This window comes from Pungitius pungitius, chromosome 3, assembly GCF_949316345.1.
Source record: "Pungitius pungitius chromosome 3, fPunPun2.1, whole genome shotgun sequence".
NCBI classification, from domain to species: Eukaryota; Metazoa; Chordata; class Actinopteri; order Perciformes; family Gasterosteidae; genus Pungitius; species Pungitius pungitius.
Genome location: NC_084902.1, coordinates 9,062,836 through 9,087,269, shown reverse-complemented (window position 1 = coordinate 9,087,269; position 24,434 = coordinate 9,062,836). Strand labels below are relative to the sequence as shown.

The following is a 24,434-nucleotide window of genomic DNA, read 5'->3' as shown; positions in this document are numbered from 1 at the left end:
TAATCATGAATCTCTGTATTCTTGCTCCTACGCCCACTGTCTTTGCGTCCGAGAGACAGACACAGAAAAAGGTAGGCAGAGAACTGTCTGTTTGCACAAGTCCACTGAAAGCACTTTCCCATTTGCTGCAGAGAGAGCTGAGGAGAAGGAGGGAGCGACCGAGAGTCGTGCAGCGTTGAGCTCATGCCGGGAGGTTGCCCACGGACACAGTGTCAACCCGCGTCAGGGCAAAAGAGAAACCCAGCTTGACCCTGATTAGCACACACACACACACACACACACACACACACACACACACACACAACGCACAGACGCACGCAAAAAACATACATAACATAATACACACATTTTAGGAGCTATTGATAAAATGGAGATAAAGTGAGGAAGAGAGAATAAAGGTGCTTTCTGAAATGGTTCTTCTTAGAATCTCTGCTCTCTCTGTCTCTCCCCTGTCCCTTTCTCCATCTCCAGACGCCCGCCTCCTCCTCTGCGCGGCCGCAGGGCCCAGGGAGGAGAGGAGAGGCGGATACGGATGTAATCCACAGCCCGCCAGTGTAAGCACAAAATTAATTCTCTCTAAGCCACAAAGAATTAATCCCTCTCCGTGTTCTGGGTGGAAACCTAGACTCACACACAAACAATAGCGCATCTGCACACACCCTGCACCCGCACACCAATGCTAAAACACAGTACACATACGAATAGACACTTACCCCCCACCAACACTTCCACATGCTCACATGCACAGGCCCACACCCTCAGGCTCCTTAACCACACACACTTTTTGGCTTCTTAGTTCTCATTAGCACTGGTAATGGCACATCAGAGCACAAAGAGGTTTTAATCAGCAACCCTCAGCCTTACAAAGCAGCCCAGCCCCCCCACCCCCTTCTCCTACCTACCCCTCCTCCCCCCCTACGGCTGTCTGCCTCCCACACTGCGGTGTAAAGCAAAAAGGAAAATCCCTTAGACCTCCCCCAAAGGTTTGGTAGCAGCCAACGACGGATGGGTGAGTTCATTTATTTGGTTTATCTGTGTGCAAAGATCTGATAAATTGTGGTCTCACAGTCTTCACGGGTTTGGATGTACAGGACGTTGCTACGGACACCGTCTCCAGCCTGGGTGTACGCCAGAACCTGGATGCTGTAGTTGGTGAACTTCTCCAAGCCTCTGAGCTCCACCTGCTCTTTGATGGTTGTGATGTTTTGCATTTCGCCCCATTCTGAAAAGGGCATAAAGTGTGCAATGTTCGGAACAATGGCAAAGCTGTTCCTAATCATGGTGCCACAAGAAAGACGATACACACTCAACACACCTCCATCAGGAAAGACAGTCCAGAACACGACGCGGTAGCCCTTCAATACGCCATGCAGCGTCGTCCTGGGAGGCTCAGCCCATGTGATCACGGCCTCGTCTGATGTCACAGAACTGGCCCGGACGGTCTGAGGGGGCTGGCTGGGCACTGAAGACAAAGAGAGAGGTGGAAGAACACGTTAAGATACGTAATCTGAACAATGCATCTTCAGTTTATGTCTAATATTATGTAATTCAGGGTTTGACTATAAAAAGAAGGGTCTGGTCAGTAGAGGGCCAGAAACAATGGCACTGCTGGTTGACAGAGCTAAATATAGAAAATAAATTGGATCTTAATAACAAGGTTTCGTACCCATAAGTAACGTTTTACTTTTTATTAAAGTTATGTAATCAAAACAGCAACATCAAACATGTATTTTCATTTATATATCCATTCCAGATCTTCATTGGAGATTTATCTTCTAGATTTTTTTTTACAGTTTATATTTGTTTTAGAAAGCTAAAACTTGATATCTCCTTTAAGGTTGAAAATATCATACATTTAAGGGTGTAAAGGCTGTCATTGTCTCCACAAAATTAGGAATTCATTCACTAGTTGAAAAAAAAAAAAAAAACTATACTCTCTGAATCCGCAAATTTCTATATTGAACCTGAGAATGGGAAACAGGGAAGTGATAGATAACACGCTCATAACAGCCTGATATATAGGATCATCTCTACAACCAGCATCTCTCTTTCTCTGTACAAGCCTCCTTCTGTCCCCAAAAGTCCAGGTGTCTCTTCTATTGGCTGCCGCTGACCATTAGTCTTTCAGGCTTTGAATAAGTACACTGTTGAAGATGAACAGAAGTCAACTTGTGAGAGAAGGAGGGGCAGGAAGAGAGGAAGAGAGCCGAGTGAAAGACAGAGAGCAATGAAAGACAGAGATCGGGCCAAGTCCACCGGGGAATATCTCTGCAGCTGGTGAAGAGAGAGTAGGTGGGGAGCAGGGCAGAGGAAGGGAGGGAAAGGAGACAGGAGGATTAGACAAATGAAGCATGAATAAAACCTCGAGGCTAAATAATTAGAAGGCACCACAGACCACCTTTATGAGAAGAAGTATAAGGATATAAAAATTGTGTGCTGCATCCAAGTGCTTCCAAATTGTCAGCATTAGAGCAAAACAGATAAAGGAGGGAAGATTCATAAGGGATTAAGAAAAAAGTACAATAAATTATTATGAGGGTTGTTGATGTATTACATTTTGACAAAAAAATAATGGCAAACTCAGGAACAGAAATAATGAAAAGCAGTTTTGGATTGGGGCTACTAGGAGGAGGAGATAGGGCTGAGGGGCAGATAGAAGAAAGGAAGACAGCTAAAAGCAAGGGGGACAAGAGAGGGGCAGAAAAAGATGAAAAGCCTGAGCAGAGAGACAATATCCTCAGCTGTGGATAATTACAGCAGGAAGCAGAGAGAGAGAGAGTGAGAAATAGACAGAGAGACGAGCTAATTATAATTATTTTTAGTATGCTTGTTGTTATCACTATTATCATAATGGCCATCAATATCACTGTCGCCACGGTGACAGCCATAGGGAAGAACTGGAGGACTCTGTCTTGTCTGGACCAATGGGGTTCAGCCAACTGTTCACAGTGTGTGAGAGTGTGTGAGCGTGCGTGTGTGTGTGTGTGTGTTTGTATGGGGAGATAAAATAAACATGTGATAAGGATCTAGAGATGTGGGCTGTACAAAATGAAGAGAATAAAGAGGACAAGAAGAAGCTTCTTGAGATGACATTTTACAAATGACTTAGAGATGATGATTGTTTTCTTCTAAAGATCCAAAGTCAGAACCAAGAAGATATTGCTTTACAAGGAATGAGTCAATGGTTAAACGAAATAAAGTCCAAGTGATTCGTGCTCCTTCTGCTTAACACCAGCCTGTTACATATCTCACAAAAACTACCCTCCAATTCACATCCAGTTTGCCGTTTCGTAAGTGTTGGATTTATGATTTTTTTCAAATCAATATTTCTTCTTAGCCATGCATAATATGTCTCTAAATCCAGGGAGGGTTCTCAAAACCTTTTAACAAGGAGCTTGTTAGAGGTTCAGCTCTGGATAGGTGTCTCATTCAGAAAAAAAGATTTATCTAAAAAGATTTATTAAGATGCCTTTTAGCTACTCTGATTACAAATTTCTGATAAATGTTTCCTGTATGTTGCTCGTTGTTATCTGTATTTTTTGTCTCACTATGCTGCAATATACTGCTGAATGTGTACTGTGTCTACTGAGAATGTCTCTCCTTGGTATTGTTGAAAAGCATTTGGTTGCCAGCCTTCAACACTCAGTCTTCTTGAGAGGAGAGAGAATGTAGTTGTTTTAGGTACAAAAGCATTGCACAATTTGACAAAGATCAGGCAGTGAGACAGCAAAAATAGCAACAATCAAAGTGCAGTGACTACTAAACATCGGACTATGAGGCATTCATCCCCCTTCCTACATGCTGAGTTATTTTGTATGAGTGCTGTTCATTGGGATTCTCACCATCTTCCAGTGTTGTTGCATTGATCTCTGAGCTAGAGGGTCCTGTGCCAGCTCTGTTGAAGGCCTGGACCACCACACCATACTGGGCAAACTTCTTCAGGTTGTCCAGTGTGTAGACCTCACTGTCTCCAGTGGCCTTCATCTCCACAATGCTGTACTGCCCGTTACTGCCCGGGCCGTTCTCTCTGTAACCGATCTGGTAACCTCGGATCACCCCGTTCTGCAGCTCCTTCCTCGGAGCCTTCAGAACAGAAAACGCAACTATAGTACCGACATTATTTATTCCTATTCATATTCAAATTGTCCGTGATTATTTAGCCAACTCCACACACGACTTTTTAAGCAGCAAGAATATGATTCTATCTCATACTTTACCTTCCAGGTGACCCTGATACTCTGAGAGGTTACTGGCTGCAGAATCACCTCCATAGGAGGACCGTCCGGCTCTGCAGGGAGAGAGAGAGAGAGAGAGAGAGAGAGAGAGAGAGAGAGAGAGAGAGAGAGAGAGAGAGAGAGAGAGAGAGAGAGAGAGAGAGAGAGAGAGAGGGGATTGAGGCACAGAGTGAACGGCTTTCATGTTTTAAGTAAATCTCATGACTTGAATATTGTAAGTGTTTTTCTCAGCTTTATTGAGACGGAATTTTAATGGAAATATATTCAAGGCCATGCCGATGCATGGCCTTGAATATGCAGTGACTAGGAGCTATTACTGCAATCAAAAGTGAGATATTTTCTGAAATAAGTGTGATGCTGTCAAGATACTTACGCGCTTCCTCTGTGCTAATGGTGAGTTCCTTACTGGCCTCGCTTTTGCCTATCGCATTGTAGGAGTACATGCGGATGCTGTAGACGGAGGCGGGGTGCAGGTCCACTATGTTCGCCTGATTGTTGGTAGGGGAGATGTTTCGAGTGGCATGCTTCAGCTCCCAGGAATCTGACAAATGAAAATAATTATTTATTCAGTTTGCCACCATTTTCTCACCTTCCCATTCATGACATGAATTTGAGAATGTAGTGAATTCCAAATGCATTTTATTCAAGAACATCTAAGTAAGCCATGTGAGTTCACTGGAATTAGTCATAATCTCTAATTTTGGGGGGAAATATGCATTACACCCCGTGGCATGTAATGTGTTGTATGCGACTTTGAACCCAAACACTGTCTGATGTTTTCTGCATAATGTTGATGCAGAATAGTCAATATTGATTGATTGTCAATATCAATACAGTATTTAAAAATAAGAAAAGAAACACTAACATGTTATTCCACTGTTAGATTAACCAGTCTAACTTTATTTTCAGAAAAAAATAAGAACACACTCTTTCATTTACCTGTTTTGTTCTTATACTCAATATCATAGGAGGTAATGACGCTGTTTCCATCGAATCTCTGTGTCCACCGAAGATTCATACTGCGGTCTTTCACTTCACGCACCTCCAACTCTGGAGGGTCTGGGGGCTCTGAGGGGTTTGAATGAGAAGGCATGAGAAAAAAGGAGGAAGGAAAGACAAAGGAAGGAGAGGATTTCCCCAGAAGACAGAACATTTCAGTGTGAAAGAGGGACAAGAAGGTTTGTGTAGCTTGTATCAATATTAAGAGGAGATGGTGCGTGCATCTGACAGGAATTGTTACAGTACCTTGCACAGTGAGCTGGATAAGGCCACGTCCTTCTCCATAAGAGTTAATGGCATGACAGGAGAAGAAAACTGAATCCTCACGCTCTGCTGGCTTTAGCTGTAGGGAGAAATGTGGAAAGATAAATGTCAAAGAGCCCACTAACCTATCTTTGTGTGTAAATCACACCTCTATGATGGAGAAGCCCTGTGAGAGTTTTTCCTCTCCAATGCCTGTTGAGTATTTAGGTGTCCACCCGTTTAGCAATATGTCACAAGCCCCGTCAAAGGACGTTTGGCCTGCACTTGAAATACACACATTCTTTTACCAGCAAATGAATTTAAATGTGCAATAAAATCCAGAATTGTGTTCACTCTATAGATGCCTTCATATTATTAACTTCCTGCACAGTCATTTGGATGCAGTGGGTACATATTTGTCTTGACATAACCATTTGAGTTGGACATATTTTCACACCACAGAAACAGACTCAAAAAGACTGCTACCAACCTATAACAACCTCTAACACACAAAAAGAAGACAGGTATGATAATGGACTCTCATTTCACTGCCATTTCACAAACAACAACGGTGAGATTACAGGAAACTAGAATATGCTTTGCACTTCATTGACTCAAGTGGACAAAAAGAAAATACAATACGGGCAGCTATCTACTCGTCAATTGAGTAATTGCATGCTGACATTGCTGCCTGATTTCTTCAAATGAGATGCAAAACCTTAGCTAAGAACTTTTTACCTTGAGTGTGGACAACACTTCGTCCGTCTTCTCATTGGGACTAGTGGTGATGGAGTATCGGGGGTTGCGGTCGGGGTCAATGACTGTGTCGCCTCTCTCCCAGCGGATGATGATGGGCCATTCTCCCCTGGCTGTGCAGTTCAGCTCCTTTAAGTGACCCTTCTTCGCCAAGGTGGTGTTGGGGTGACTGGTGATCATAGCTGGGACTGGAAGAAGAAGGGAAATGGAGGGTGAGAAAGGAAGAACGGTACAAAAGAAAAGACAGATATAGTGACATAGACATAGACATACGATGGGACATTAGTTTAGATTTGAAAGAGGGAGGTGGGGAGGTAAAAGTAGAAGTAATCGTATAAAAATAAGCGTGTAGGTGGACAGAGAGAAAGAAGAGAAAGAACGAAGAGGACAAGATGCTGGGCCAGCCAGCAGTTAAAAAGGTGGAGTTCACCATTGGAGTAGAGTAATGAAGAGCTATTGCCGATGAGGTAAAGTCAATAAACCTCCTCTCTCATTCTCCAATAGTTACACCGGGGTCTATGCGAATGAACAGGCAAAAAACGATGCACTCCACCACTCCGTACACGACCCTTGCTGGCCAACACACACTCATTTGCGCACACACACGCACAATACCGATCTGAGGAGGGTTGTGCAGTTTTGTTTTCATCACTTATTCATCTCGACCTCCCCCTTTTCCTCCTTCTCCGCTGAGCGAAACAGACAGAATTGAGGGGGGCAGAGGAGAGGAACGGTTCAATCAATAACACTAACACCAGCAGGAGGGAGGCGGTGGGGGCATTCTTGCGATGGCAGAGCATGCTATAATAGTGTTGTATTTATGTGCAAAAATGTCAAAAGGTGTCATATTTTATGCATTAACTTCTCTTTTGTTGGCAAAGCTGATTTGTAAAGTCATGGTTTTGCATTATACAAAATACACTCTCTTTATATGCTTAACCTGATGGTGTTTGTGCATGTTCCCATTCCATTACAGGGGATGGCACTGACAGCAAGGGCAGGATGAGAGAGATTGATTGCAAATAATGATTAAGCTCAAAGGGTTTTTGATTGTCTGTAGACAGATCCCAAGAGTCAAAAGATCAATCACACAGTGGCTCGCTTACTCTCTGCACAAACACACACAGACACACGCCCTCCATTCTCTCGCCGTCTCCCCATTGTTGTGCTCCCATGTCCATGGTCACCTTTGTGTCACCGATTCATTAGTGTGCATGTTCGTGCTCACAGAGCACAAGGAGAGTAGTGCAAGGCGGCTATTTGGGTTGACGCGGTTGAGACAGCGCGTGTGGCTATGAGACTGATGCAGTCGTCTACGCCAATGGAAACCCTCGCGCTGGGCTGCAGTTGCTCGTCGGAGTTTGCATACTCACTCTTAACGGTGAGGACCATGCTCTTGCTGATGTCTGAGCCAACGCCGTTGGAGGCCTGACACAGGTAAAATCCACGATCTTCTTCCAAAACATGTCTGATGAGCAGAGAGCCGTTGCTCATGATCTGGATGCGGCCCGTCAGAGGCACGGGGTGGTACTGCTGTGGATTGCCAATACCCGCTGGACAAAAAAAAAAAAAAGCGAAGATTATGGTGAACTGTAAACTAACTTTGGATCTCTACATTTGAATACAATTTGCTATGGGCACAATGCACCTATGAGTAACACAACAGGACGAGGAAGGTCAATCACAGCAAATACTGTAGATGAATAAGGAAACAGAGGCCATGTACCTAGTGCACTTTTGGCATGCTTCCACATGACTTTAGGAGGAGGGTATCCGTCGACTGAACAGTTTAGGATGCCTGCCTTCCCGTAGATCCCATCCTGGTTATTGGGCTGAACCACAAATCTTGGAGGCACTGGGAAAGGATAGAAGTAAATTTAAAAAAAACAGGGGCCAGTAACAACATTTCCGTCAAAAACACCATCAACAATACTGCTAAAAAAAGTAAGTTGAAACCTTCCATCTGCTTTGTTCATAATAATAAAACTGAATAAATGAAGAATCCAGTTAAAAGGTCATTCAGCTGATTTTGGAATAAAATTACCGACCCTTTTGAGATTTTAACTATAATGAGGTGTCAACAGCTGTTAAATAACTGCGGTGGAGTAAAAGGTGGTGGAGTTGAAGGAAAAAGTACCAGAGCCATCCCTTGGCATAGGCAGTGTAGGGGACTCACCACTTGACATCTTGCCTCGGGCACCAAATTGGTACAGGCCGGCTACTATAGAATCAAAACAGTGCAGCTAACTAAAAGTACCGCAAAACTCTACTTAGGTAGTAGTACTTGTAGTAGTAGTAGTAGTAAATGTTACTTTACATCTGCTTTTACATGTCAGTACTAGCCAAAGGGAGTACTTCAGAAAGAGTTGAATAAAGAGTAAATAAATAAATAAAGAGTTATGTGAGAAGCTTTGACAAAATGACTCAATAACTTACTGTGGTTTCATAGTCTGCCACGGAGGTCATGACAATTGAAAGATGGGGTCCTCTACTCAAAAGACGTTATAATCAAAGACGCTTCTGAGCTGCATTACGGGAATGTTAAGTATCGGGTGTAACCCATAACAAGGACATAGAGTCAAAATGGATAAGCTTGGCTGCTTCAAATTTGACTACTTTTTGAGATCTACAAAGTCATCAAACTTTATGTGACTGCAGTACTAAATTCCGGCAGTGCTATTTTAAAATACACTCCCCCCCCCCCCTCCCCCCCTTTCCCCTTAAACCCTATCTTAATGTCACTTTTATGTTAACGATCTCCTCTCACTCCTTCCTTCCTTTCTCACCTGTGACTGTGAGCTGCCTCTCCGTGCTGACGGTGGCAGCATCATTGCTGGCAATGCAGGTGTAGTTGCCGTTGTGTTTGAGCGACACCTTGGATATCTGGAGAGAGCTCATGAACTCCTTTGTGTCTATGGTGATGCCTGAAGAGGGCACGATCTCCTGCCCGTCCTTGCGCCATGCGATGCGTATGGGCATGTCTCCGGACGACACCACGCAGGCGATGTACATCAATTTACCGATGGAAGTCGGCGGAAAGTCAAACGGCTGGATCAGCGGAGGAACTGAGAGAGGCAGAGATGGGAGGGATACAGGAGTAAGCAAAAGAGAGGGGAAGGAGGGAGAGTCATAGGTGTTGAGATGTGTGTACAGGAAAGGAGAGTTAAATAGAAATGTAGGAGATAAAGTAATTGAGGGGAAAATAGTGAAAGTAAAAGAGATGGAACAGGCAGATCAAGTGAGGAAATGCATGATGAAACGGAGAGTGGTGGAGAGAAAACAGGCAAAAGGGTGAAATAAATGATATGTAATGGGAAGACAGAATGAAAATAAAGAAGAAAACATGAATGAGGACAGTTGGAGGGTTGTTTAAATAAGCGGGGTGATAAAGAGGTGAGGACAGAGATTTGAGGCAAATATGAATAAATGAGGAAGAAAGATAGAAAGTTGGATGTAAGACAGGCAGAATAGCAGGCACACATTTGAAGATTTGGGGGCATGGAAAGGACATGGGGAGGAGAGCCATGCGAAAGGGAAATGGGGTGGAGGGAGAAAGATACAAAAGAAAGGGCCATTAAGTTAGATTCATTTTAGAATCATAATCAGAATCTTTCAATTGACAGGCTAATTGTAAAACTAATGGTCTATCTTTGTGTCCTATCACTTGAATCTCTCAGCTAAGCTTCCAAAATACCACAACCTATCCGACAAGCCCACTACCGCCCGTTACCCCCCATCGAATCCTTCCACTCCATCCAACCCTGCCCTGCTAAAGCCAGCCCATAATAGCTGCTCTAATTAGAGCCCCTTCCGCAGGGGGAAGAGCAGTGTTGCTATGGAGAGCGGCGGAGGTGATGGAGGGAGGGAGGGAGGGAGGGAGGGAGGGAGGGAGGGAGGGTGGTGGTTATGGTTGGGAGGTGGTGGTGGGGGGCTACAGCTGAGACATCTGGGGGATTTAATCTGGGCCTCGTTAAAATTCATCTAATTAAATCAGAGACATGACGAGCACACATTCATACAAGCACATATCCCCACTTGCATGCAGCCGATGCAGATATACGGCACACAACGCAAACTCACAACTTCCTCAAACTGTGTCATGCTATGCGCAGAGCTGACCAGAATAGCACACGGATGTGCAAAATGGGCGTAGGACACAAACACACTCACAATTCACACACATTTATGCATGCGGATGGCATGCACACATAAGAAAATCATGCTCTATGTAATTGCGGAGTGGTTGAAGGAGCGCACACTCGGCCACTCCGCCCCTTAAGCAGGGGTTATTAGAAGCAATGCATACAGCTTTCTTCTTTCCTCTCGGTCCGTTTCACTCACACCCTCCTGCTTCTTACTCACTCTCTTTCCCTGATATAATCCCCCTCTTTTACTTTCATATTTCTAATTTTAAAAACAGCTAGATGCATATAAATTACAATTCTTTCATCATTTTACATACAGCTTATGATCTTCAAAGGGCAAACCTTTCATTTACTCCACAAGCCCATGCATGCCGCTGTTCCATGCATGTTTTTAGATATACCCGTTTTTTTATTTCAAAATGATGAACTGACCTTTGACGGTAACATAGACGGTCTGCGTGATGAAGAGCTGGGGTTGGATGAGCACGCTGCAGACATAGGCCCCCTCGTCCATCCCCTTCTGAACGTCACTTAGCTTCAGAGTTCCATTTTCATAGACCACCTGAACACACACCAGCAGTGTTACACTCAGTCGCATGTTAATCATTCATGTAAGGGGAGCTGTGAATTTAAATGAGAAGATGATCAGCTGCAAAATTTTTGATTCACATACATATAAACTTAGTGACCTTTAATTAACACTGTATAGAAGAATATGATTCATTTAACCACATACTGTATACTTATGTCGTATAGCGCTGCATGGAAAATGAGTCTTGTCATATTTGCAGAAAGAAAGTCTACCTGGCGATGATTATCAGGCAGCAGAAGCCCCTCCTTGTACCAGTTTATTGAATAATAAGGGTACCCAATCACACGACAGTTTATGAAAGAGTTTCTTCCCGCCACTGCAGTGATGTTTTTCATGGGCCGAATCCTTGGAGAACCTTTTGGGATTAGAGCGAGAGAGAGCAAGAGAAAGAGATGGGCCGAGGGAGCGATGTGGAGAGAGAGAAAATGGAATAGGTTGACCAGAAGAAGAAAAGACAGGGGAAAATGATGAGATTATTAGTTGATGATGTCAGAGCCAGGTTGTGGAATTTTAGAAATAAAGGGGAGGGTTGACAGGGGAGGGAGTTGGGCAGTAGGGAGAAACAGAAGAGGAAAAAAGCATGTACGGGTGTAGGAAAAGAGAGGTTTTAGTGTCTAATCCGTAGAAAGCAGTCTGCATTCTCCTGTACTAATTCCTTTTTTCAGTTAAAAATCTGTTTACTTCCATCCCAGATTTTAGAGTCAACAACAACACAGCTACTCAGCTAGTTTTAATAACACTAAAGACTAAGATGAGGTTAGGTGCCCCATTCATTGGGTTGCAGGACGGGCAGGATCGTAGTTCTGTTGCAACCCTCCAATGCAGTACTCGTTGGCTTTAACGTCCGAATCAGGATTGTTTACATACGTATGTGCACCAAGCAGTTTTTGCAAACTTTCTGTGTTATAACAAACATGTGCTCTGTCAACATTTGTGCTGTGAACTCTAAGGAACGTCCGGCTCCGTGGGCCATGCAGTATTTTGAGTGGCAATAGGAATGAGTATTACTGACCACAACGTGTATGCAGTAGACTAAGAGGAACAAAATCCATGTGAAAGGTAGATACATAACAAAAATAAAGCTAGATGGCCTCAATCTATTGGCCGTGTATCAAGAGTCAAGGATGTGACCAGCTGCCGGATAGTAAGTCAGACTAACAAATAACTGTGTTGAGCGTTACACGAGGACAATGGGAGCCGTCACTCAATCATCAGTCACCTCTTCTGTGACCTTTTCACCAGTGTTCTTCTTGTATTTGGGCTTTTGTCTCTCCTCTGAGCCCTCTTACCCACTCCCTCTCTCCCTCTCTTTCTCTCTCCTCCTTTTCTAAGCGCGTGCCGAGCTTTGAAGTCACAGCTCTGACGAGTGAAAGATGTATTATTCAGTAGCACTGTCGCACAGACACACACACAACACATAGACAGTAGACACGTGTGTGTGTGTGTGTTCAACCAGAGTCTGCGTGGCTTAGCATCGTTGCTCTTCCCCTCTCACTGAATAAGATAAGTTAAGTGTATCACATTTCAGTGAGTGGGCCAGCATAGCGGGCCACTGCTTTCTCATGTGTGGATATGCACGTGTGTATTGGTTGTATTTGTGTTGCATGCAAGGGCTGAAGCTATCTGGCAACTGAGCTCATTCTTACTCCAATGATCATTCTGGCACGTCTCCTTAGAGCAGACTCCCATGTCACAACCACACATCTCACCAAAGGACTGAGAAAAGCGTGCATGTATGTATGTGCGCGTGTGTGTGTGTGTGTGTGTGTGTGTGTGTGTGTGTGTGTGTGTGTGTGTGTGTGTGTGTGAGGGAGGGAAAGAGAGGGAGAAATGGAGACAGTAATACAGCCCTGTCCATCGGTGTCACTCCTCATCCTTGTCATCTCTGACGACAGTGACATCACCAGTCCTGTCACCAGAGTTCACCATCACTCCCCCAGCAGACACTGGCACTCCTCCCCTCCTCTCTCCTTCCATCTATTCTCTCTGTTCCCTCGGTCTGTGGCCATCTGTTTCTTTCTCTTCTAAACTTTCTTCGTCCGTTTTTCTCACGTTCCCTTAGTAAATGTCTCCATTGGGACATTTTGTTTGACTTCTGACCTACTGTTTTACTGTGTCTGTGTGTGCATAGCTACAGTAGGACTATCCTTTTCCTATTGTGTTCGCATTAACAATAAGCAGAGCTACAGTTAACTCAACGACACCGTAACCGACTGCAAGAAAAGAGAGACAGAACGAGACAACATACACTACATGTGCCGCTTGATGAACAAAAGACTTCTAACTATTATGTAAGTGTAAAGACTGACAGACGGAAAAGGAAAAAAGAAAAAAGGGAAAAACTAAAAATATACAGTAAAGAAAAACACAGACAGACAGACATAGAAGGGAAGGGGATAGGATATGGGTCAGGGTAGGGGGGGGTCAGGCCATAAAAAGCCTCTGTATGACTGATATTGAAAAGTAGACAGGCACCTCTTACGTTTATGCGCGCTTGGTACTCGGCACTACCGGCCGAGTTTCGTGCGGCGCACCGATACACTCCTCCGTCGCGGATCTGAGGGCTGCTGATGTTGACGTGGCTCACGGTGCTCCCGTCCGACAGCGTGTACTGGCTGGTTCTGACGCGGGACAGGTCCCGGGCCACAGGCTCGTCGTCCAGGGTCCAGGTGATGGTGGGCGGAGGGGCTCCTTTGGCAGCGCACATCAGGGAAAACGGCTCACCCGGGACCACCACCTTCTCGCTGAAGGAGGCGACGATGCGGGGTGTGCCATCTGAGAGAGAATCAGGCGGTTAGAGCTGGGTGATGGTGTGAATACGGAGACAAATGGTGACAGTGTTTTACACTGGATTGAATCAGCATTTTGGTTGAAAAACACGTCATGTCTGTGTGTGCAAATGTGCACATGTTCAATGTGTGGAGGGAAATTAAAATGAATTGTGAATTATTGGACAAATTACACTATATGAAACATAACAGCAAATGTTATTATGCACTGGACAACAAGGAAGTCGTTCTCACTTTCCCTCTCATCATCCTTTTCTGAATAATCTTTTGAAAACTAAAATAAACATCTTTGCAGTGAAGGCATTGCATAAACTGGACGATTGACCACTATTGTTATATGTATACATTCATGATTTATACCAACACGGTAATCCCCCGCCTGTGCTCACCTTCCAGTAGTATGATGGAGAAGTCTTGGGCAGTCTGGCATTTGCGCGTGGCAAAGCACTGGTAAGCTCCTGAGTGTCTCTTTTGTGCAGCGGAAATGAACAGTGTCTCATTGTGAGCCCCCTGGATGGAAAAGTGCTGATCGGGCAGCACAGATTCTGTGTTACGGTACCAAGACACCGTAAAGTGCGGGGAACCCTGGACAGCGCAGGACAGGATGACTGTGCTGCTGATCCCCGTCTTGAGGTTCTTGGGAGACAAGGTGACGCGCAGTGGCTCTAAAGACGACCAGGGAGAGACAAGAAGGGGCTTTTTCATATGTCAGTTGTCCACAAGTCGATATCTTAACAGAAGTATCAGATATAGTTGGTATTACCTGTATTGCTGAAGATAATTAAATTGAGACAAGTCAGGCGACTCATATCATATGATGCTGTGATTGTGTGTTTGTTGTCTGTGTCGAGTGTGTGTGTGTGTGTGTGTGTGTGTGTGTGTGTGTGTGTGCTAAGCGGTGAGGAAAACCCGAGACGGATAGACAGAAAGGGGAGAAAATGTCAGTGAGCAATAAAGCGATTGGTGTTAAGTGCTGTTGAAAGTGTGTGAGCATGTGTGTCAGGGAGTGACCACACGCATGTAAGACTGTCCTCATGGGTAATAACTGCATGTATGTGTCCAAGTGTGTGGGCGTGTGTTTGCGTTTGTGTGTGTACGCTTACCACCTTCTAAGCTCTGTCAAAGGAGGTTTGTGGGCTTTGTTGTGATGTGCCCTGCGGCCTGTCTGAGCGGCGTCCAACTCCCCCTTTAACCAAGCACACACCCCCTCTCTATCCCACCTCCCCCCCCCCTTTTATCTCTCCTCCCTCCAATGAACCATTTTCTTTACTCTGTGTCATTCATTCATACACAAAACATCATCAGAATGGCTGTGTCCCTCTCTCCCGCTCTGACATCCTAAAGTGAAGAGAAGGACGGCCCCACAAGACCACTGTTCTGCTACGTCATTGATGAAGATCAAGCCCACACTCCACCCTGACGTGGGTCGGTTATAAAAGGGGCGTGCAGGAAGCACAGGGGACGAAGCAAAGTATGCAGAGGTTAAATGAAGCCTTTGTTCCCCCTGACTTCACATGCATCTCACTCTTTAACTTCATCACCGTAGAAGATGGGGATAAACGTATTAATCAGGGATCCTTTGTTGTTGGCTGAATCTCGGTATTTTCATCATCCGGCTACATTCTCTTCAGTTCGTTACCCACCTATGACGTTGAGGTGACCCGTCACCTCTTTGGATCCGAAGCTGTTGGTGACCTCACAGATGTAGTTGCCACTGTCCTCGAGCCTCAAATCCGAAATGGTGAGGCCGGTGATGCGGCGCGTCCAGCGGGAGTCTGCGGGTAGCGGCCGACCATCCTTCAGCCATCGGATGGTGGGGTTTGGGTACCCGGAAGCGATACAGGGCAGCTCCACACTGTGCCCAACTTGTACCTCACCGGACTGAAAACTGTCCAGCACTGACGGGGTGGACTCCGTAGGGTCTGCAGGAGAAGCATGTCGATGGCGATATATACACATTTAGAATAATGAGAAGTGAGTACTTTTAAGATCTAGACTAGAATCAGAGAAAAGGGCAATCCCAAAAGTACTTTAAAGCGTTTTCTGAGGAATACAAATGAAAAGCTGCTGCTCATGTAGTCTTGCTTTAGCACCTACAATGAAAGTAAATGGAAGTGTTACACTGCTTACCCATAACAGAGAGCCTGGCTCCATTGCTTTGGCGAGTCTCTCCACTGTACTTGTGCTTTGTGATGCAGCGGTAGGTGGACAGAGCATCTTCCTTCTGCACCTCGGAGATATACAGTGCGCCAAAAGAGGTCAGGAAAAAACGGTTACCTGTGGAGGGGAGCGGAGAGGAAACAGGTAGGAGGGGGGAGAGGAGAGATTAGTCAGCATATCTGAGTAGAGAATCATAACAAAGCCATTTCATTGGCCTGTAAAGCATTGTGAGGGTCTACGGAAGGACGTCTTCCCAGTACGGTACAAAGAAATCCATTTGTCAAAATGTCATAATGTCAACCATAGGGTTTAGTGAGATTATGCAGCTTTTGGAAGAAAAATGGCGCTGTTGTGACTCATTAAAAAAGCTAAATTCATAATAAAACGCACCTTTAGCATAATTCAATACACAAGCTTCTGACTTTACCTTATAGGACCTGTAGATTATGTTTAGCAACCGTGAAATAGATTTGATGTGTAACTGACAGGTTCTTAACTTAATCAGTTCACAGACATTAATTATCTAATACATGCGTGTGACAGAACTTTTAGCAGGTTACAGACAAATATTTAGAGTAGTTTGATGAGAAAACAAGACGTGTTTTCCACCATTGCAAAAAAGATAATCCTTAATTCCACTGCATTGTCCAACCGACATGGATGTAAACGTATCCCAATTAAAATTTTGTTTTGATGCCGCATGTTTTTTCACTATTGTGAATGAACATGGGTGATCCAATATATATTCTTTATTTTTGCAGTTGATGAGAAAAGTAAACTAAGCAAAGAAAAGCTAATGCCAATCTCTCCATTATGACACCCTGCATATTCTTAAGCAAAATAAAGGGATTAGAAAAAACACCGCCTTCAAAAGGCCCGACCACAGCACTTAGGTGAACACATGGGAGCTTTAAAGATACTCGTTCCTATCCATCGAGTGACATATACACAATAGACCAATGACGGGAGAGAGAAAGAGAGAATAGAGAGGAGTGTTATTGTAGGTGTAAATAATTGATGTGTCTCTGTGTGTTATGGTAACAGCAGATTAGTGTCATTTTCATTTCACATCAGTGCTTTGTCTGCCTCTGATTTATCTACATGTCAATAGCGACAACCTCTGAACATGTGTGTATGTGTGAGAGGACGAAAGAGGAGAGACGAGGAGAGTGTATTTCAGTGTTTGATTCTTTCCGCTTCTCTGACTCTTTTTGTATTCCGTTACCCCAAAGGAGGGTTTTAGAGACAGCGTGCACTTCAGAGTTTGTTGGAGATTGCAGATTGTTTGGTTATGTGAATTCTATTGCAGCTTGTGTGTGTGTGTGTGTGTGTGTGTGTCTGTATGTGTGTGAACACTCTGGCTGCTGTTTGCATGTACATGGTGTTTCATTGTATCATTTCAATGTTGACAAGAGAGGGCTTCAGTAAAACATTGTACTATTGAATAGTTGAATACTGGAAATGTGTCAAGCGTACGCAAACGCACAAGCAGACAGACACACACTCAAAGCAATAGGTCAGCAGAAAGTTTTTACTTACCATTTTTCAAATTATTTTGCAAAATTGTCATTTTACTTGCCATTGATTAATGTGTAAATATTATTTGAAGTCAATTAAAAGTGGCAGTTTGTTGTTGTTACAAAAACCTCGAAAGAATTGAGTGTTATTTTGACTGATTTTGTTGGAGCAATGAATCAATAATCAAATGATTGAATTGACGATGATTTTGGTGCTGGTGAACAGCTTTTAGAGCTTTAGACTCCTCAACTTTTAACATCTGATCTGTTCAACATACGAATATGTTTATTCACAAGCACACGGTGCCCTTGTAGCTGTCGGCCTGTGCATCATGTATGCTGTATGTGGAGGCTCACCCTCACATGTTTTCATGCGAGTCAGACTGTTGTGCTGAGTGCTAAGCGACGTAAGCTATAATTTCCAAGCCTCCCCTTTTGTTCCAACCTGGGTATTAAGCCTTACAGGATAATATGCACTTGGCGAGTAGAACCCTGTATAACACACTGCTACGACCTGTCACAACATGCCTGGAGAGAGGAAGACAGACCAGAAGGGGGTGGAGAGGGGAGAGACCTGGGGTTAGAGAAAGACATTTAGAGATGGTTAAGAATTGAGAGAACGGAGAGTGCGACATTAAGCCTGTCAATGTTGGTTGAAACCTGTCCTACAACTCTTTCCTATGAGTTACGTCCTTTTATGCTTTCTGCATAATACATTCATTGTGCGGTATGGAGTGCTTACTCCAAGAACCAACGCCGTTTCAATCCACACTATTCATTGATATCATTTGCTGTAATAAAACACTAACAAAAAAGATCTGAAAATGAAAAAAACACATGCTGAACTATGCATGGCTGAGTAGCTCCAATTTCCTTGAAAATAACAATAGCTAGATATCTATAGCTATGGCATGTAGTGACAGACACTCAACAAAGAGAGTGCAATCCCAGCAACAGCAGCCAGTTCAAATGGTAAAACGATGACATTAATCAGGGGGATGTTTATAAATTTTCTGATCAATTCATCTTTTTAACAGCAGGGTGCCCAATACCAGTGGTATATTAAATTCCCTTTGGTACTCAACCTAACCCACTGCTCTTCACTTTCCCGCTCTTTTTACTGCTGATCTTTCTGCCTTACCGCTAATTTCTAGTCACTGGCCTTCCTACCGTCTGTGGAGATGTGACACACCTAAAGCAGCGGAGAGGGTGCAGGCAGCGATGGAGGGAGGTAGAGGAGGAGATGAAGGGGCTGACCCGACAGGGGAAGAGGACGGCAGATGGAGATTGATGGAGGGAGCGATAGGGAGATAAAGAGAAACATGCCGTCGGGAATGACAGGGGGGGGGGGGGGTGAAAAGGATGAGCGGCCTGCGGGGCTGAGAGCCACACATGGGTAAAAACAATTCCTCTACGTCTTTATCCCTCCCTCTTCCTCCTCTTGCAAGCCTCTCCTTGTAGGAGAGGAGATCAATTCTCGTCTCGTCTGCCGACGCCTCCAGGAGTTGCTTCTTTTCGAGATTGTGTGTATGTATGCACTTCTGTGTCTGCTTTTTACGTGTGGGACGCTGAATGAGATTCCCCGGTAAGGCCAAAAAAGACGGATTTCATCCTTCACTCCTTGATACGGCATGTATTCACCATTCACAGCCTCTCGTCCCCCAGTTCCCCCTCCGCCCTCAACCTCTCTACTATCGCTACCCTTTTCCCTTTTAGCCTCTGCTCTCTCCTCTTTTTAGGTCTTTAAGTCATCATTTCAGCTAATCAGCCTTAGGCAGGAAGTCAAGCCAAGTGCAAAGCGAATCTGTTACTGTATCTCTCTGTGTGCGCAAATGTGTGTTTGGCTGTGTGTGTGTGTCTGTTTGTGTGTGTGAGTGAGTGTACCTACGCCAGAAATTCCACAGACACATGCAAATAATGAGACGGAGAGAGAAATAAGGGGAAGAGAGAGAAAGACAGACACAATGAAAAAAGAATAAGGGAGCCCTTGAGCATCACTTGTCTTCCTGAAAGTTCCCCATGAGAGAGGACACCACTCTCCTTTGAGATAGATGGGGGAGTCACAGGAGGGGGAGGCAGGTGGTGGTAAAAAGATGGAGGCTGAATATGATGGAAAGCTGGAAAGTTACAGCTATATTTATCCCATTACAGTACATGGCTGCTGCACTTAACAAACGATCATCAAACAGGGGAGGGAGGGGGGTAGAAAGAGAAAAACAATGAAGACTAAATTAAAATGTTAACGAGGCAGGTTGGTGCAAAGAATCAGACAGAAAAGAAAACCCAGAATAAAACACAGTAATAAGAGAAGAATGTATTTTGAGATGCTGAATAGACCGGAGAAAAAAGAACAAGATAAAACGCGAGAAGGAGCGCGATAATGGAGAGAAACGGAGAGAAACGGAGCAAGAGAGGAAATGGCGTAAGTAAGAGGGTTTGTTCGAGGTGCTGCCATGCAAATGAAGGCACTGCTGCAGCAATGCTAACTAACAGCAATTCACACTGTTGGACTCATCACTTATTAATGCTCTATGGCTCCCCCCCCCTCCTCCCCCCTCCCATCTCGTTCCCTCTTGAACCATACCTCTCTCCCCTACTCGAGCTAGGATCTCTCGTTTTTGTTCGCTCTCTTGCTCGCTGTTGCTAGGGCCTGTGCACTCACGTGACAACCGCTGGGTAGGGGGCGCTGCCGTGGCACACAGCGACGTGTGCAAGTGTGCGTTTCGTGAGTGCTTTGCATGTGTGTGTGTGTGTGTGTGTGTGCCAGCTTTGTATGTGCGACAGAGTACCCTTCATTAGAGGTAAAAATGGAATCAGCCATTTAAATGATGCCGATGGAAATCAGAGGAGGGAGAAACTGCTGAATGGATCTGTAATTGGTCGCTGGCCTGGGCTAAAGGCCAGGAACAGCACGTCTCTCCGTGCATCATATCACTTTATTATTCACTCAGCTGCTTCTTTTTTTAACAAAAAAACACATGCTGAAGACGACTGTTGTTGTTGTCAGAGGTTGGCCTCGGGTGTTCAGGCTAAAAGGTCCACAGGCGGGGTACAATAATCAGTAATCAGTTCTAAAAATGGGCTCATCCCAAATGACCGCACACACATATGAATCCAAACACTTACAATCTGTTTCAGGATCTACACATTTCTTACTCCCACTGTCTCACAAGCCAGAGAGCATCCTCACTACAGGATGCCACAGAGATAACACATTTGTTATTTATTCTCCTCCGCCTCTTGATTCAGCTTTTCATTTAGGCTTTCCTTCTCTTGTCTTCTTTTGTCTTTCCTGGCACTGTGTCTCCATCTACCTACTTATCATTACATTACTAATTATGTCCCCAAGTCCCCTGTATGGAGAAGGTATCGTTTGTTTGCTGCCCAAAATATATTTAAGATGGTAAGAGCATGTTAAAATGAGATCGCACATGTATGTGAAAGGCCTATGATTTACTGAGCAGAGCTATATTTGTTCTATGATAAAAACAGTAGATGTTTAACAATGTCTAAATTAAATATTGGGGAGGGGGGGGTCACCATTGGAGTTATTGTACATCAATAAAGTTAAGCAAGATGCATCTACCTTAACTTTATTCATCGATTATTTAAGCACCGCCTGGTAAGCAAGCAGTGTGCAGCCAATGATGTTGGCTGTCTTTATGAATATCTAAAGAAGGGCCTTGAGAAGAAATGTTCAAGGTCTACGGCAAATCAGCACCGCGGACAGCTACATTGGACAAAAGAAAAGTGTGTAATCATAACTATCTTCAGTAAACATAATGTAAAATGAACACAGCATTTCATCTTGACAGTGTTTATAAGATGCTTTAATATACATGCAGGTGACATTGTATTGCTGCTGTGGACTGATTGACAAATTCCTTACGACATCTATCCATGGAAATGTTAAAATAGTAATTGTGCTTGTGCAGACTTTAATTATTTTGATGCTTGAATTTTCTGCAGAGATGAGAGCATGTTTAGGCATGAGGACTACAAATCAGAGCTTTGTTTTAACTGTTATCTTCATGCTTCAAACTCTGCCTGAGCTCTTTTACAGAGAGCCACATAATCAAATATGCTGTACACTATAATAAAAGTGTGAACAACAGCCCGTGATCACACAAAAAAGCCTGTATGCAAAATGTATATTTAAAAAATGACAAAGCATTTGTCCTTTCAATTATGAACAGATAAAGATGTTTGTCAGTGTGAGAAAAAAAAAAGGAGTCAGAACTGATTAATCCTTCTCCAAACCTTCCCCTGGTTTTTCTAGTAATTACCAAGGGTCCATTATGGCTGTTTCGAGAAGGCACTGGGAAGGCCTACTAAAAGCTATTTCATTTGAACTGCTTGTACTGTACTTAAAAACCCTCCATGCATCATACACTTGCGCACACACACACATGCACACGCACACGCACAAAATCAAACATGACTTGTACAACTGTGAGTCCATTCAGGCCCAACGTGTAATTAACTCCCTCACTTCCCCTTACTCACATCTATGGGCATGAGTGTGTACATGGTTGTGTGTGTGTGTGTGTGTGTGTAAAGCATGCAGTAAGTGGAAATGGGCATTTGCATATAAGCATACATGCATGTCTGTGTGTCTAGGCAGTGAAAAGTGGGCAGGGATAATAAAGATTGGAAACAAATAAAATGTTCTCATCCAACTAAATCCCCCTTCTACACGTCCCTTTCTTATGAACATCCCCATTACAAGGGCAGATAAATGAAAATGAACAGAGCTCTGGTGTGATTCCCCGGGTGTCAAATCAATACCACTCCCCTCCTCCTCTGTTCCTCTCCCGCCTTCCAACCCGCCCTCTCTCCCTTCATCCTTTTCTCTGCTACTATAATTTTCCTATTGTCCTCTCCTCTGTTGGGTCTGAAGAATTGACATGTGTTTGACAAAGGGAAATCTACACCAGCGACAATAGGCTCTCTGCCTGTGTGGGCCTCTCTCTGTCTCTCGCTCCGTATCTCTGTCAATTGAAATGAATGACGCTCGCTCCTATCTCCTCTCTATTCACATTCAAAGCAGTCTATAATAGTTAAGTTCTACCGAGAACCAGCTAGACAGAAAAAGAGCCGCAAGAGCATTATATTAATGCCACGTTCTTTGACTCAACCACAGGTTGATGAAGGTTGAAAAGGGAAAGATATCAGTTTGGGCAAGACACAAGAGGCAAATTAGTACAACACAGGTACACACTCGGGTCTCGTCTTATCTCCCTACAAGTGTTTTGGTTGTGTTCAGCCTCACCACATGACCTTCTCATCCTCCTCTCCTGACTTGTTCCGTCCGTTCACCAGGTATATCATCCAGGGATCTGAGGATAGGTGCGAGGAGGACTAATGCACTCATTAAAGAGGCATGCTCCGCCGTCAAATGCCAACAACGCGGACCACACCAAGTCTCGTGCTTTCTTTGCCCTATCTTGATATCCGTTTCCTTGGTTCTCTGTCGTCTACCCCTGTCTCTCTTCCTGCTGCTGCTGTCTCTCCGTTTTGCTTTCTATATTTGTTGTTAGAAGGTGACACCCCGTACGCCCACACAGCCCTCACCCTCGCTGAGCTACTCAGGCTTGAGACTAAAAAGAGAGAGGAAAAAGAAAAAGAAAATGGAAGAAATGTGCTTATCCAAACCAAAATAAATAGAAAGAAGAAGTTTTTCTTCATTAGCCCACTCCCCACACCGGTAATCCTGTTTTTTCTTTTTCAATGGTTAAAGGCCTCAACCATATTAAATCTAATTTGGAATGTCCAGAAATATCAAAACAGTAACAAAGGTGGATGTTTGGATGAAAATAGAAAAGTGGGATGGAAAAGGAGCAGCTAAAGTGACACATCCTCCACCGACGGCCCGTAGATTGTTTGCATGTCTTTTATGTTCTGTATACACACAAAGAAGGGTTACAATTACATTCATCCGTGATTCCATTTGGTCCCTCACAATGTCACATTTACAAACACCTACTGCGGACTTGTCAACATGTGGTGCATGGTTTGTCTTTTGTCTTTAATTATTCAGTCTCATAGATAATAGATAGCGGCACGCTCCGCCGGCCATGAAAAGACTAACGGGACATGTGTAAAAACACCTGGAAACAGAGTTAAATCTATTAATAAGTGTGACCTTATTTCTGCCGAGGAAAGCGAAGAGTCTACTTTCACACAGGTCTGTTTGGTGTGATTGTCATCTATTATAAAAGGGAACGACAGGGGAAAAAAAAGAGCCATCTTCTGAAAGCAGCGTGTTGGAACTGCAGTAACTGTTTATTTGTTGAGCGTGATTCCATGGTCTTCTTGTGGCAACGCGGAGATCTGCACTGATGCAATGCTGCAGCCCGTGTCCATGAGGGAGAGAGAGAGAGAGACAGGGAGAGCGCCAGCACACATGCGATAAACTCTCACACGAATCAATGATGCCGTGACCTTTGTAAAGCCACGTTGTCCTCAGTGGGAGTACTACAGAGCAACAGCATGTAAGCAGCACCACAGTGACACATGCCGAATCTCAGGGAGGGGGGGGGGGGGGTCATCGGGGAGCAGGGCCCCGTGTGCGGCTGACTGCACCTTGCATGGCAGGCGGATGTGGGGGGCAGTGGGGGAGTTTGAGGGGGGAGGGAGGGTGGATGGTGAACTCCTACGCGTTCCTTCCCTGCCTCCCTTCGTTCGCCCGCGCCACCTTGATGATGCACCCTCAACACTGTTGCTGGGCGTCTAGGCGACAGAGACCCAAAAGAGGATGAAGGAGGAGGAGAAGGAGGAGGAGCTAAAGCAGGAGAGCAAAAAAAAAGGGATGATGGGAAGCGGAAGAGCTGCAGAGACAGATGTTTCAGATTGGAGTGGAGTAGTGGTGACATGCTAAAAGCGGGTCCCCCAGACGTCGCGAGGAGGCCTGAGGGGCCAGGAGTGCCCAAAGTACGTTCTTGGAGGAAGAGGGGGAAGGCGGGGGGGGGCACGGCAGCAGCTCTCCCTGCCTTCCT

General features: G+C 44.5%; 1 protein-coding gene across 3 annotated transcripts in view; it reads right to left on the bottom strand.

Moving 5' to 3' along the window:
- dscaml1 (Down syndrome cell adhesion molecule like 1) overlaps positions 1-24,434 on the bottom strand; it is a 77,614-nt gene that overhangs the window by 14,905 nt on the left and 38,275 nt on the right. The window contains exons 4-20 of one of the 3 annotated variants that reach the window (XM_037457843.2): positions 15,890-16,036; positions 15,403-15,681; positions 14,149-14,424; positions 13,446-13,745; positions 11,183-11,325; positions 10,811-10,940; positions 9,020-9,298; positions 7,960-8,088; positions 7,607-7,786; positions 6,216-6,421; positions 5,481-5,577; positions 5,175-5,303; positions 4,609-4,776; positions 4,218-4,288; positions 3,843-4,083; positions 1,316-1,462; positions 1,067-1,222 (exon numbers count right to left, since the gene is read on the bottom strand). In XM_037457843.2, the coding sequence (XP_037313740.2) occupies positions 1,067-1,222; positions 1,316-1,462; positions 3,843-4,083; positions 4,218-4,288; positions 4,609-4,776; positions 5,175-5,303; positions 5,481-5,577; positions 6,216-6,421; positions 7,607-7,786; positions 7,960-8,088; positions 9,020-9,298; positions 10,811-10,940; positions 11,183-11,325; positions 13,446-13,745; positions 14,149-14,424; positions 15,403-15,681; positions 15,890-16,036 (3,078 nt within the window). Of the gene's footprint in view, positions 1-1,066; positions 1,463-3,842; positions 4,084-4,217; positions 4,289-4,608; positions 4,777-5,174; positions 5,304-5,480; positions 5,578-6,215; positions 6,422-7,606; positions 7,787-7,959; positions 8,089-9,019; positions 9,299-10,810; positions 10,941-11,182; positions 11,326-13,445; positions 13,746-14,148; positions 14,425-15,402; positions 15,682-15,889; positions 16,037-24,434 lie in introns of those variants that run through there. The other 2 variants (XM_037457822.2, XR_005119521.2) reach the window with 2 other exon arrangements.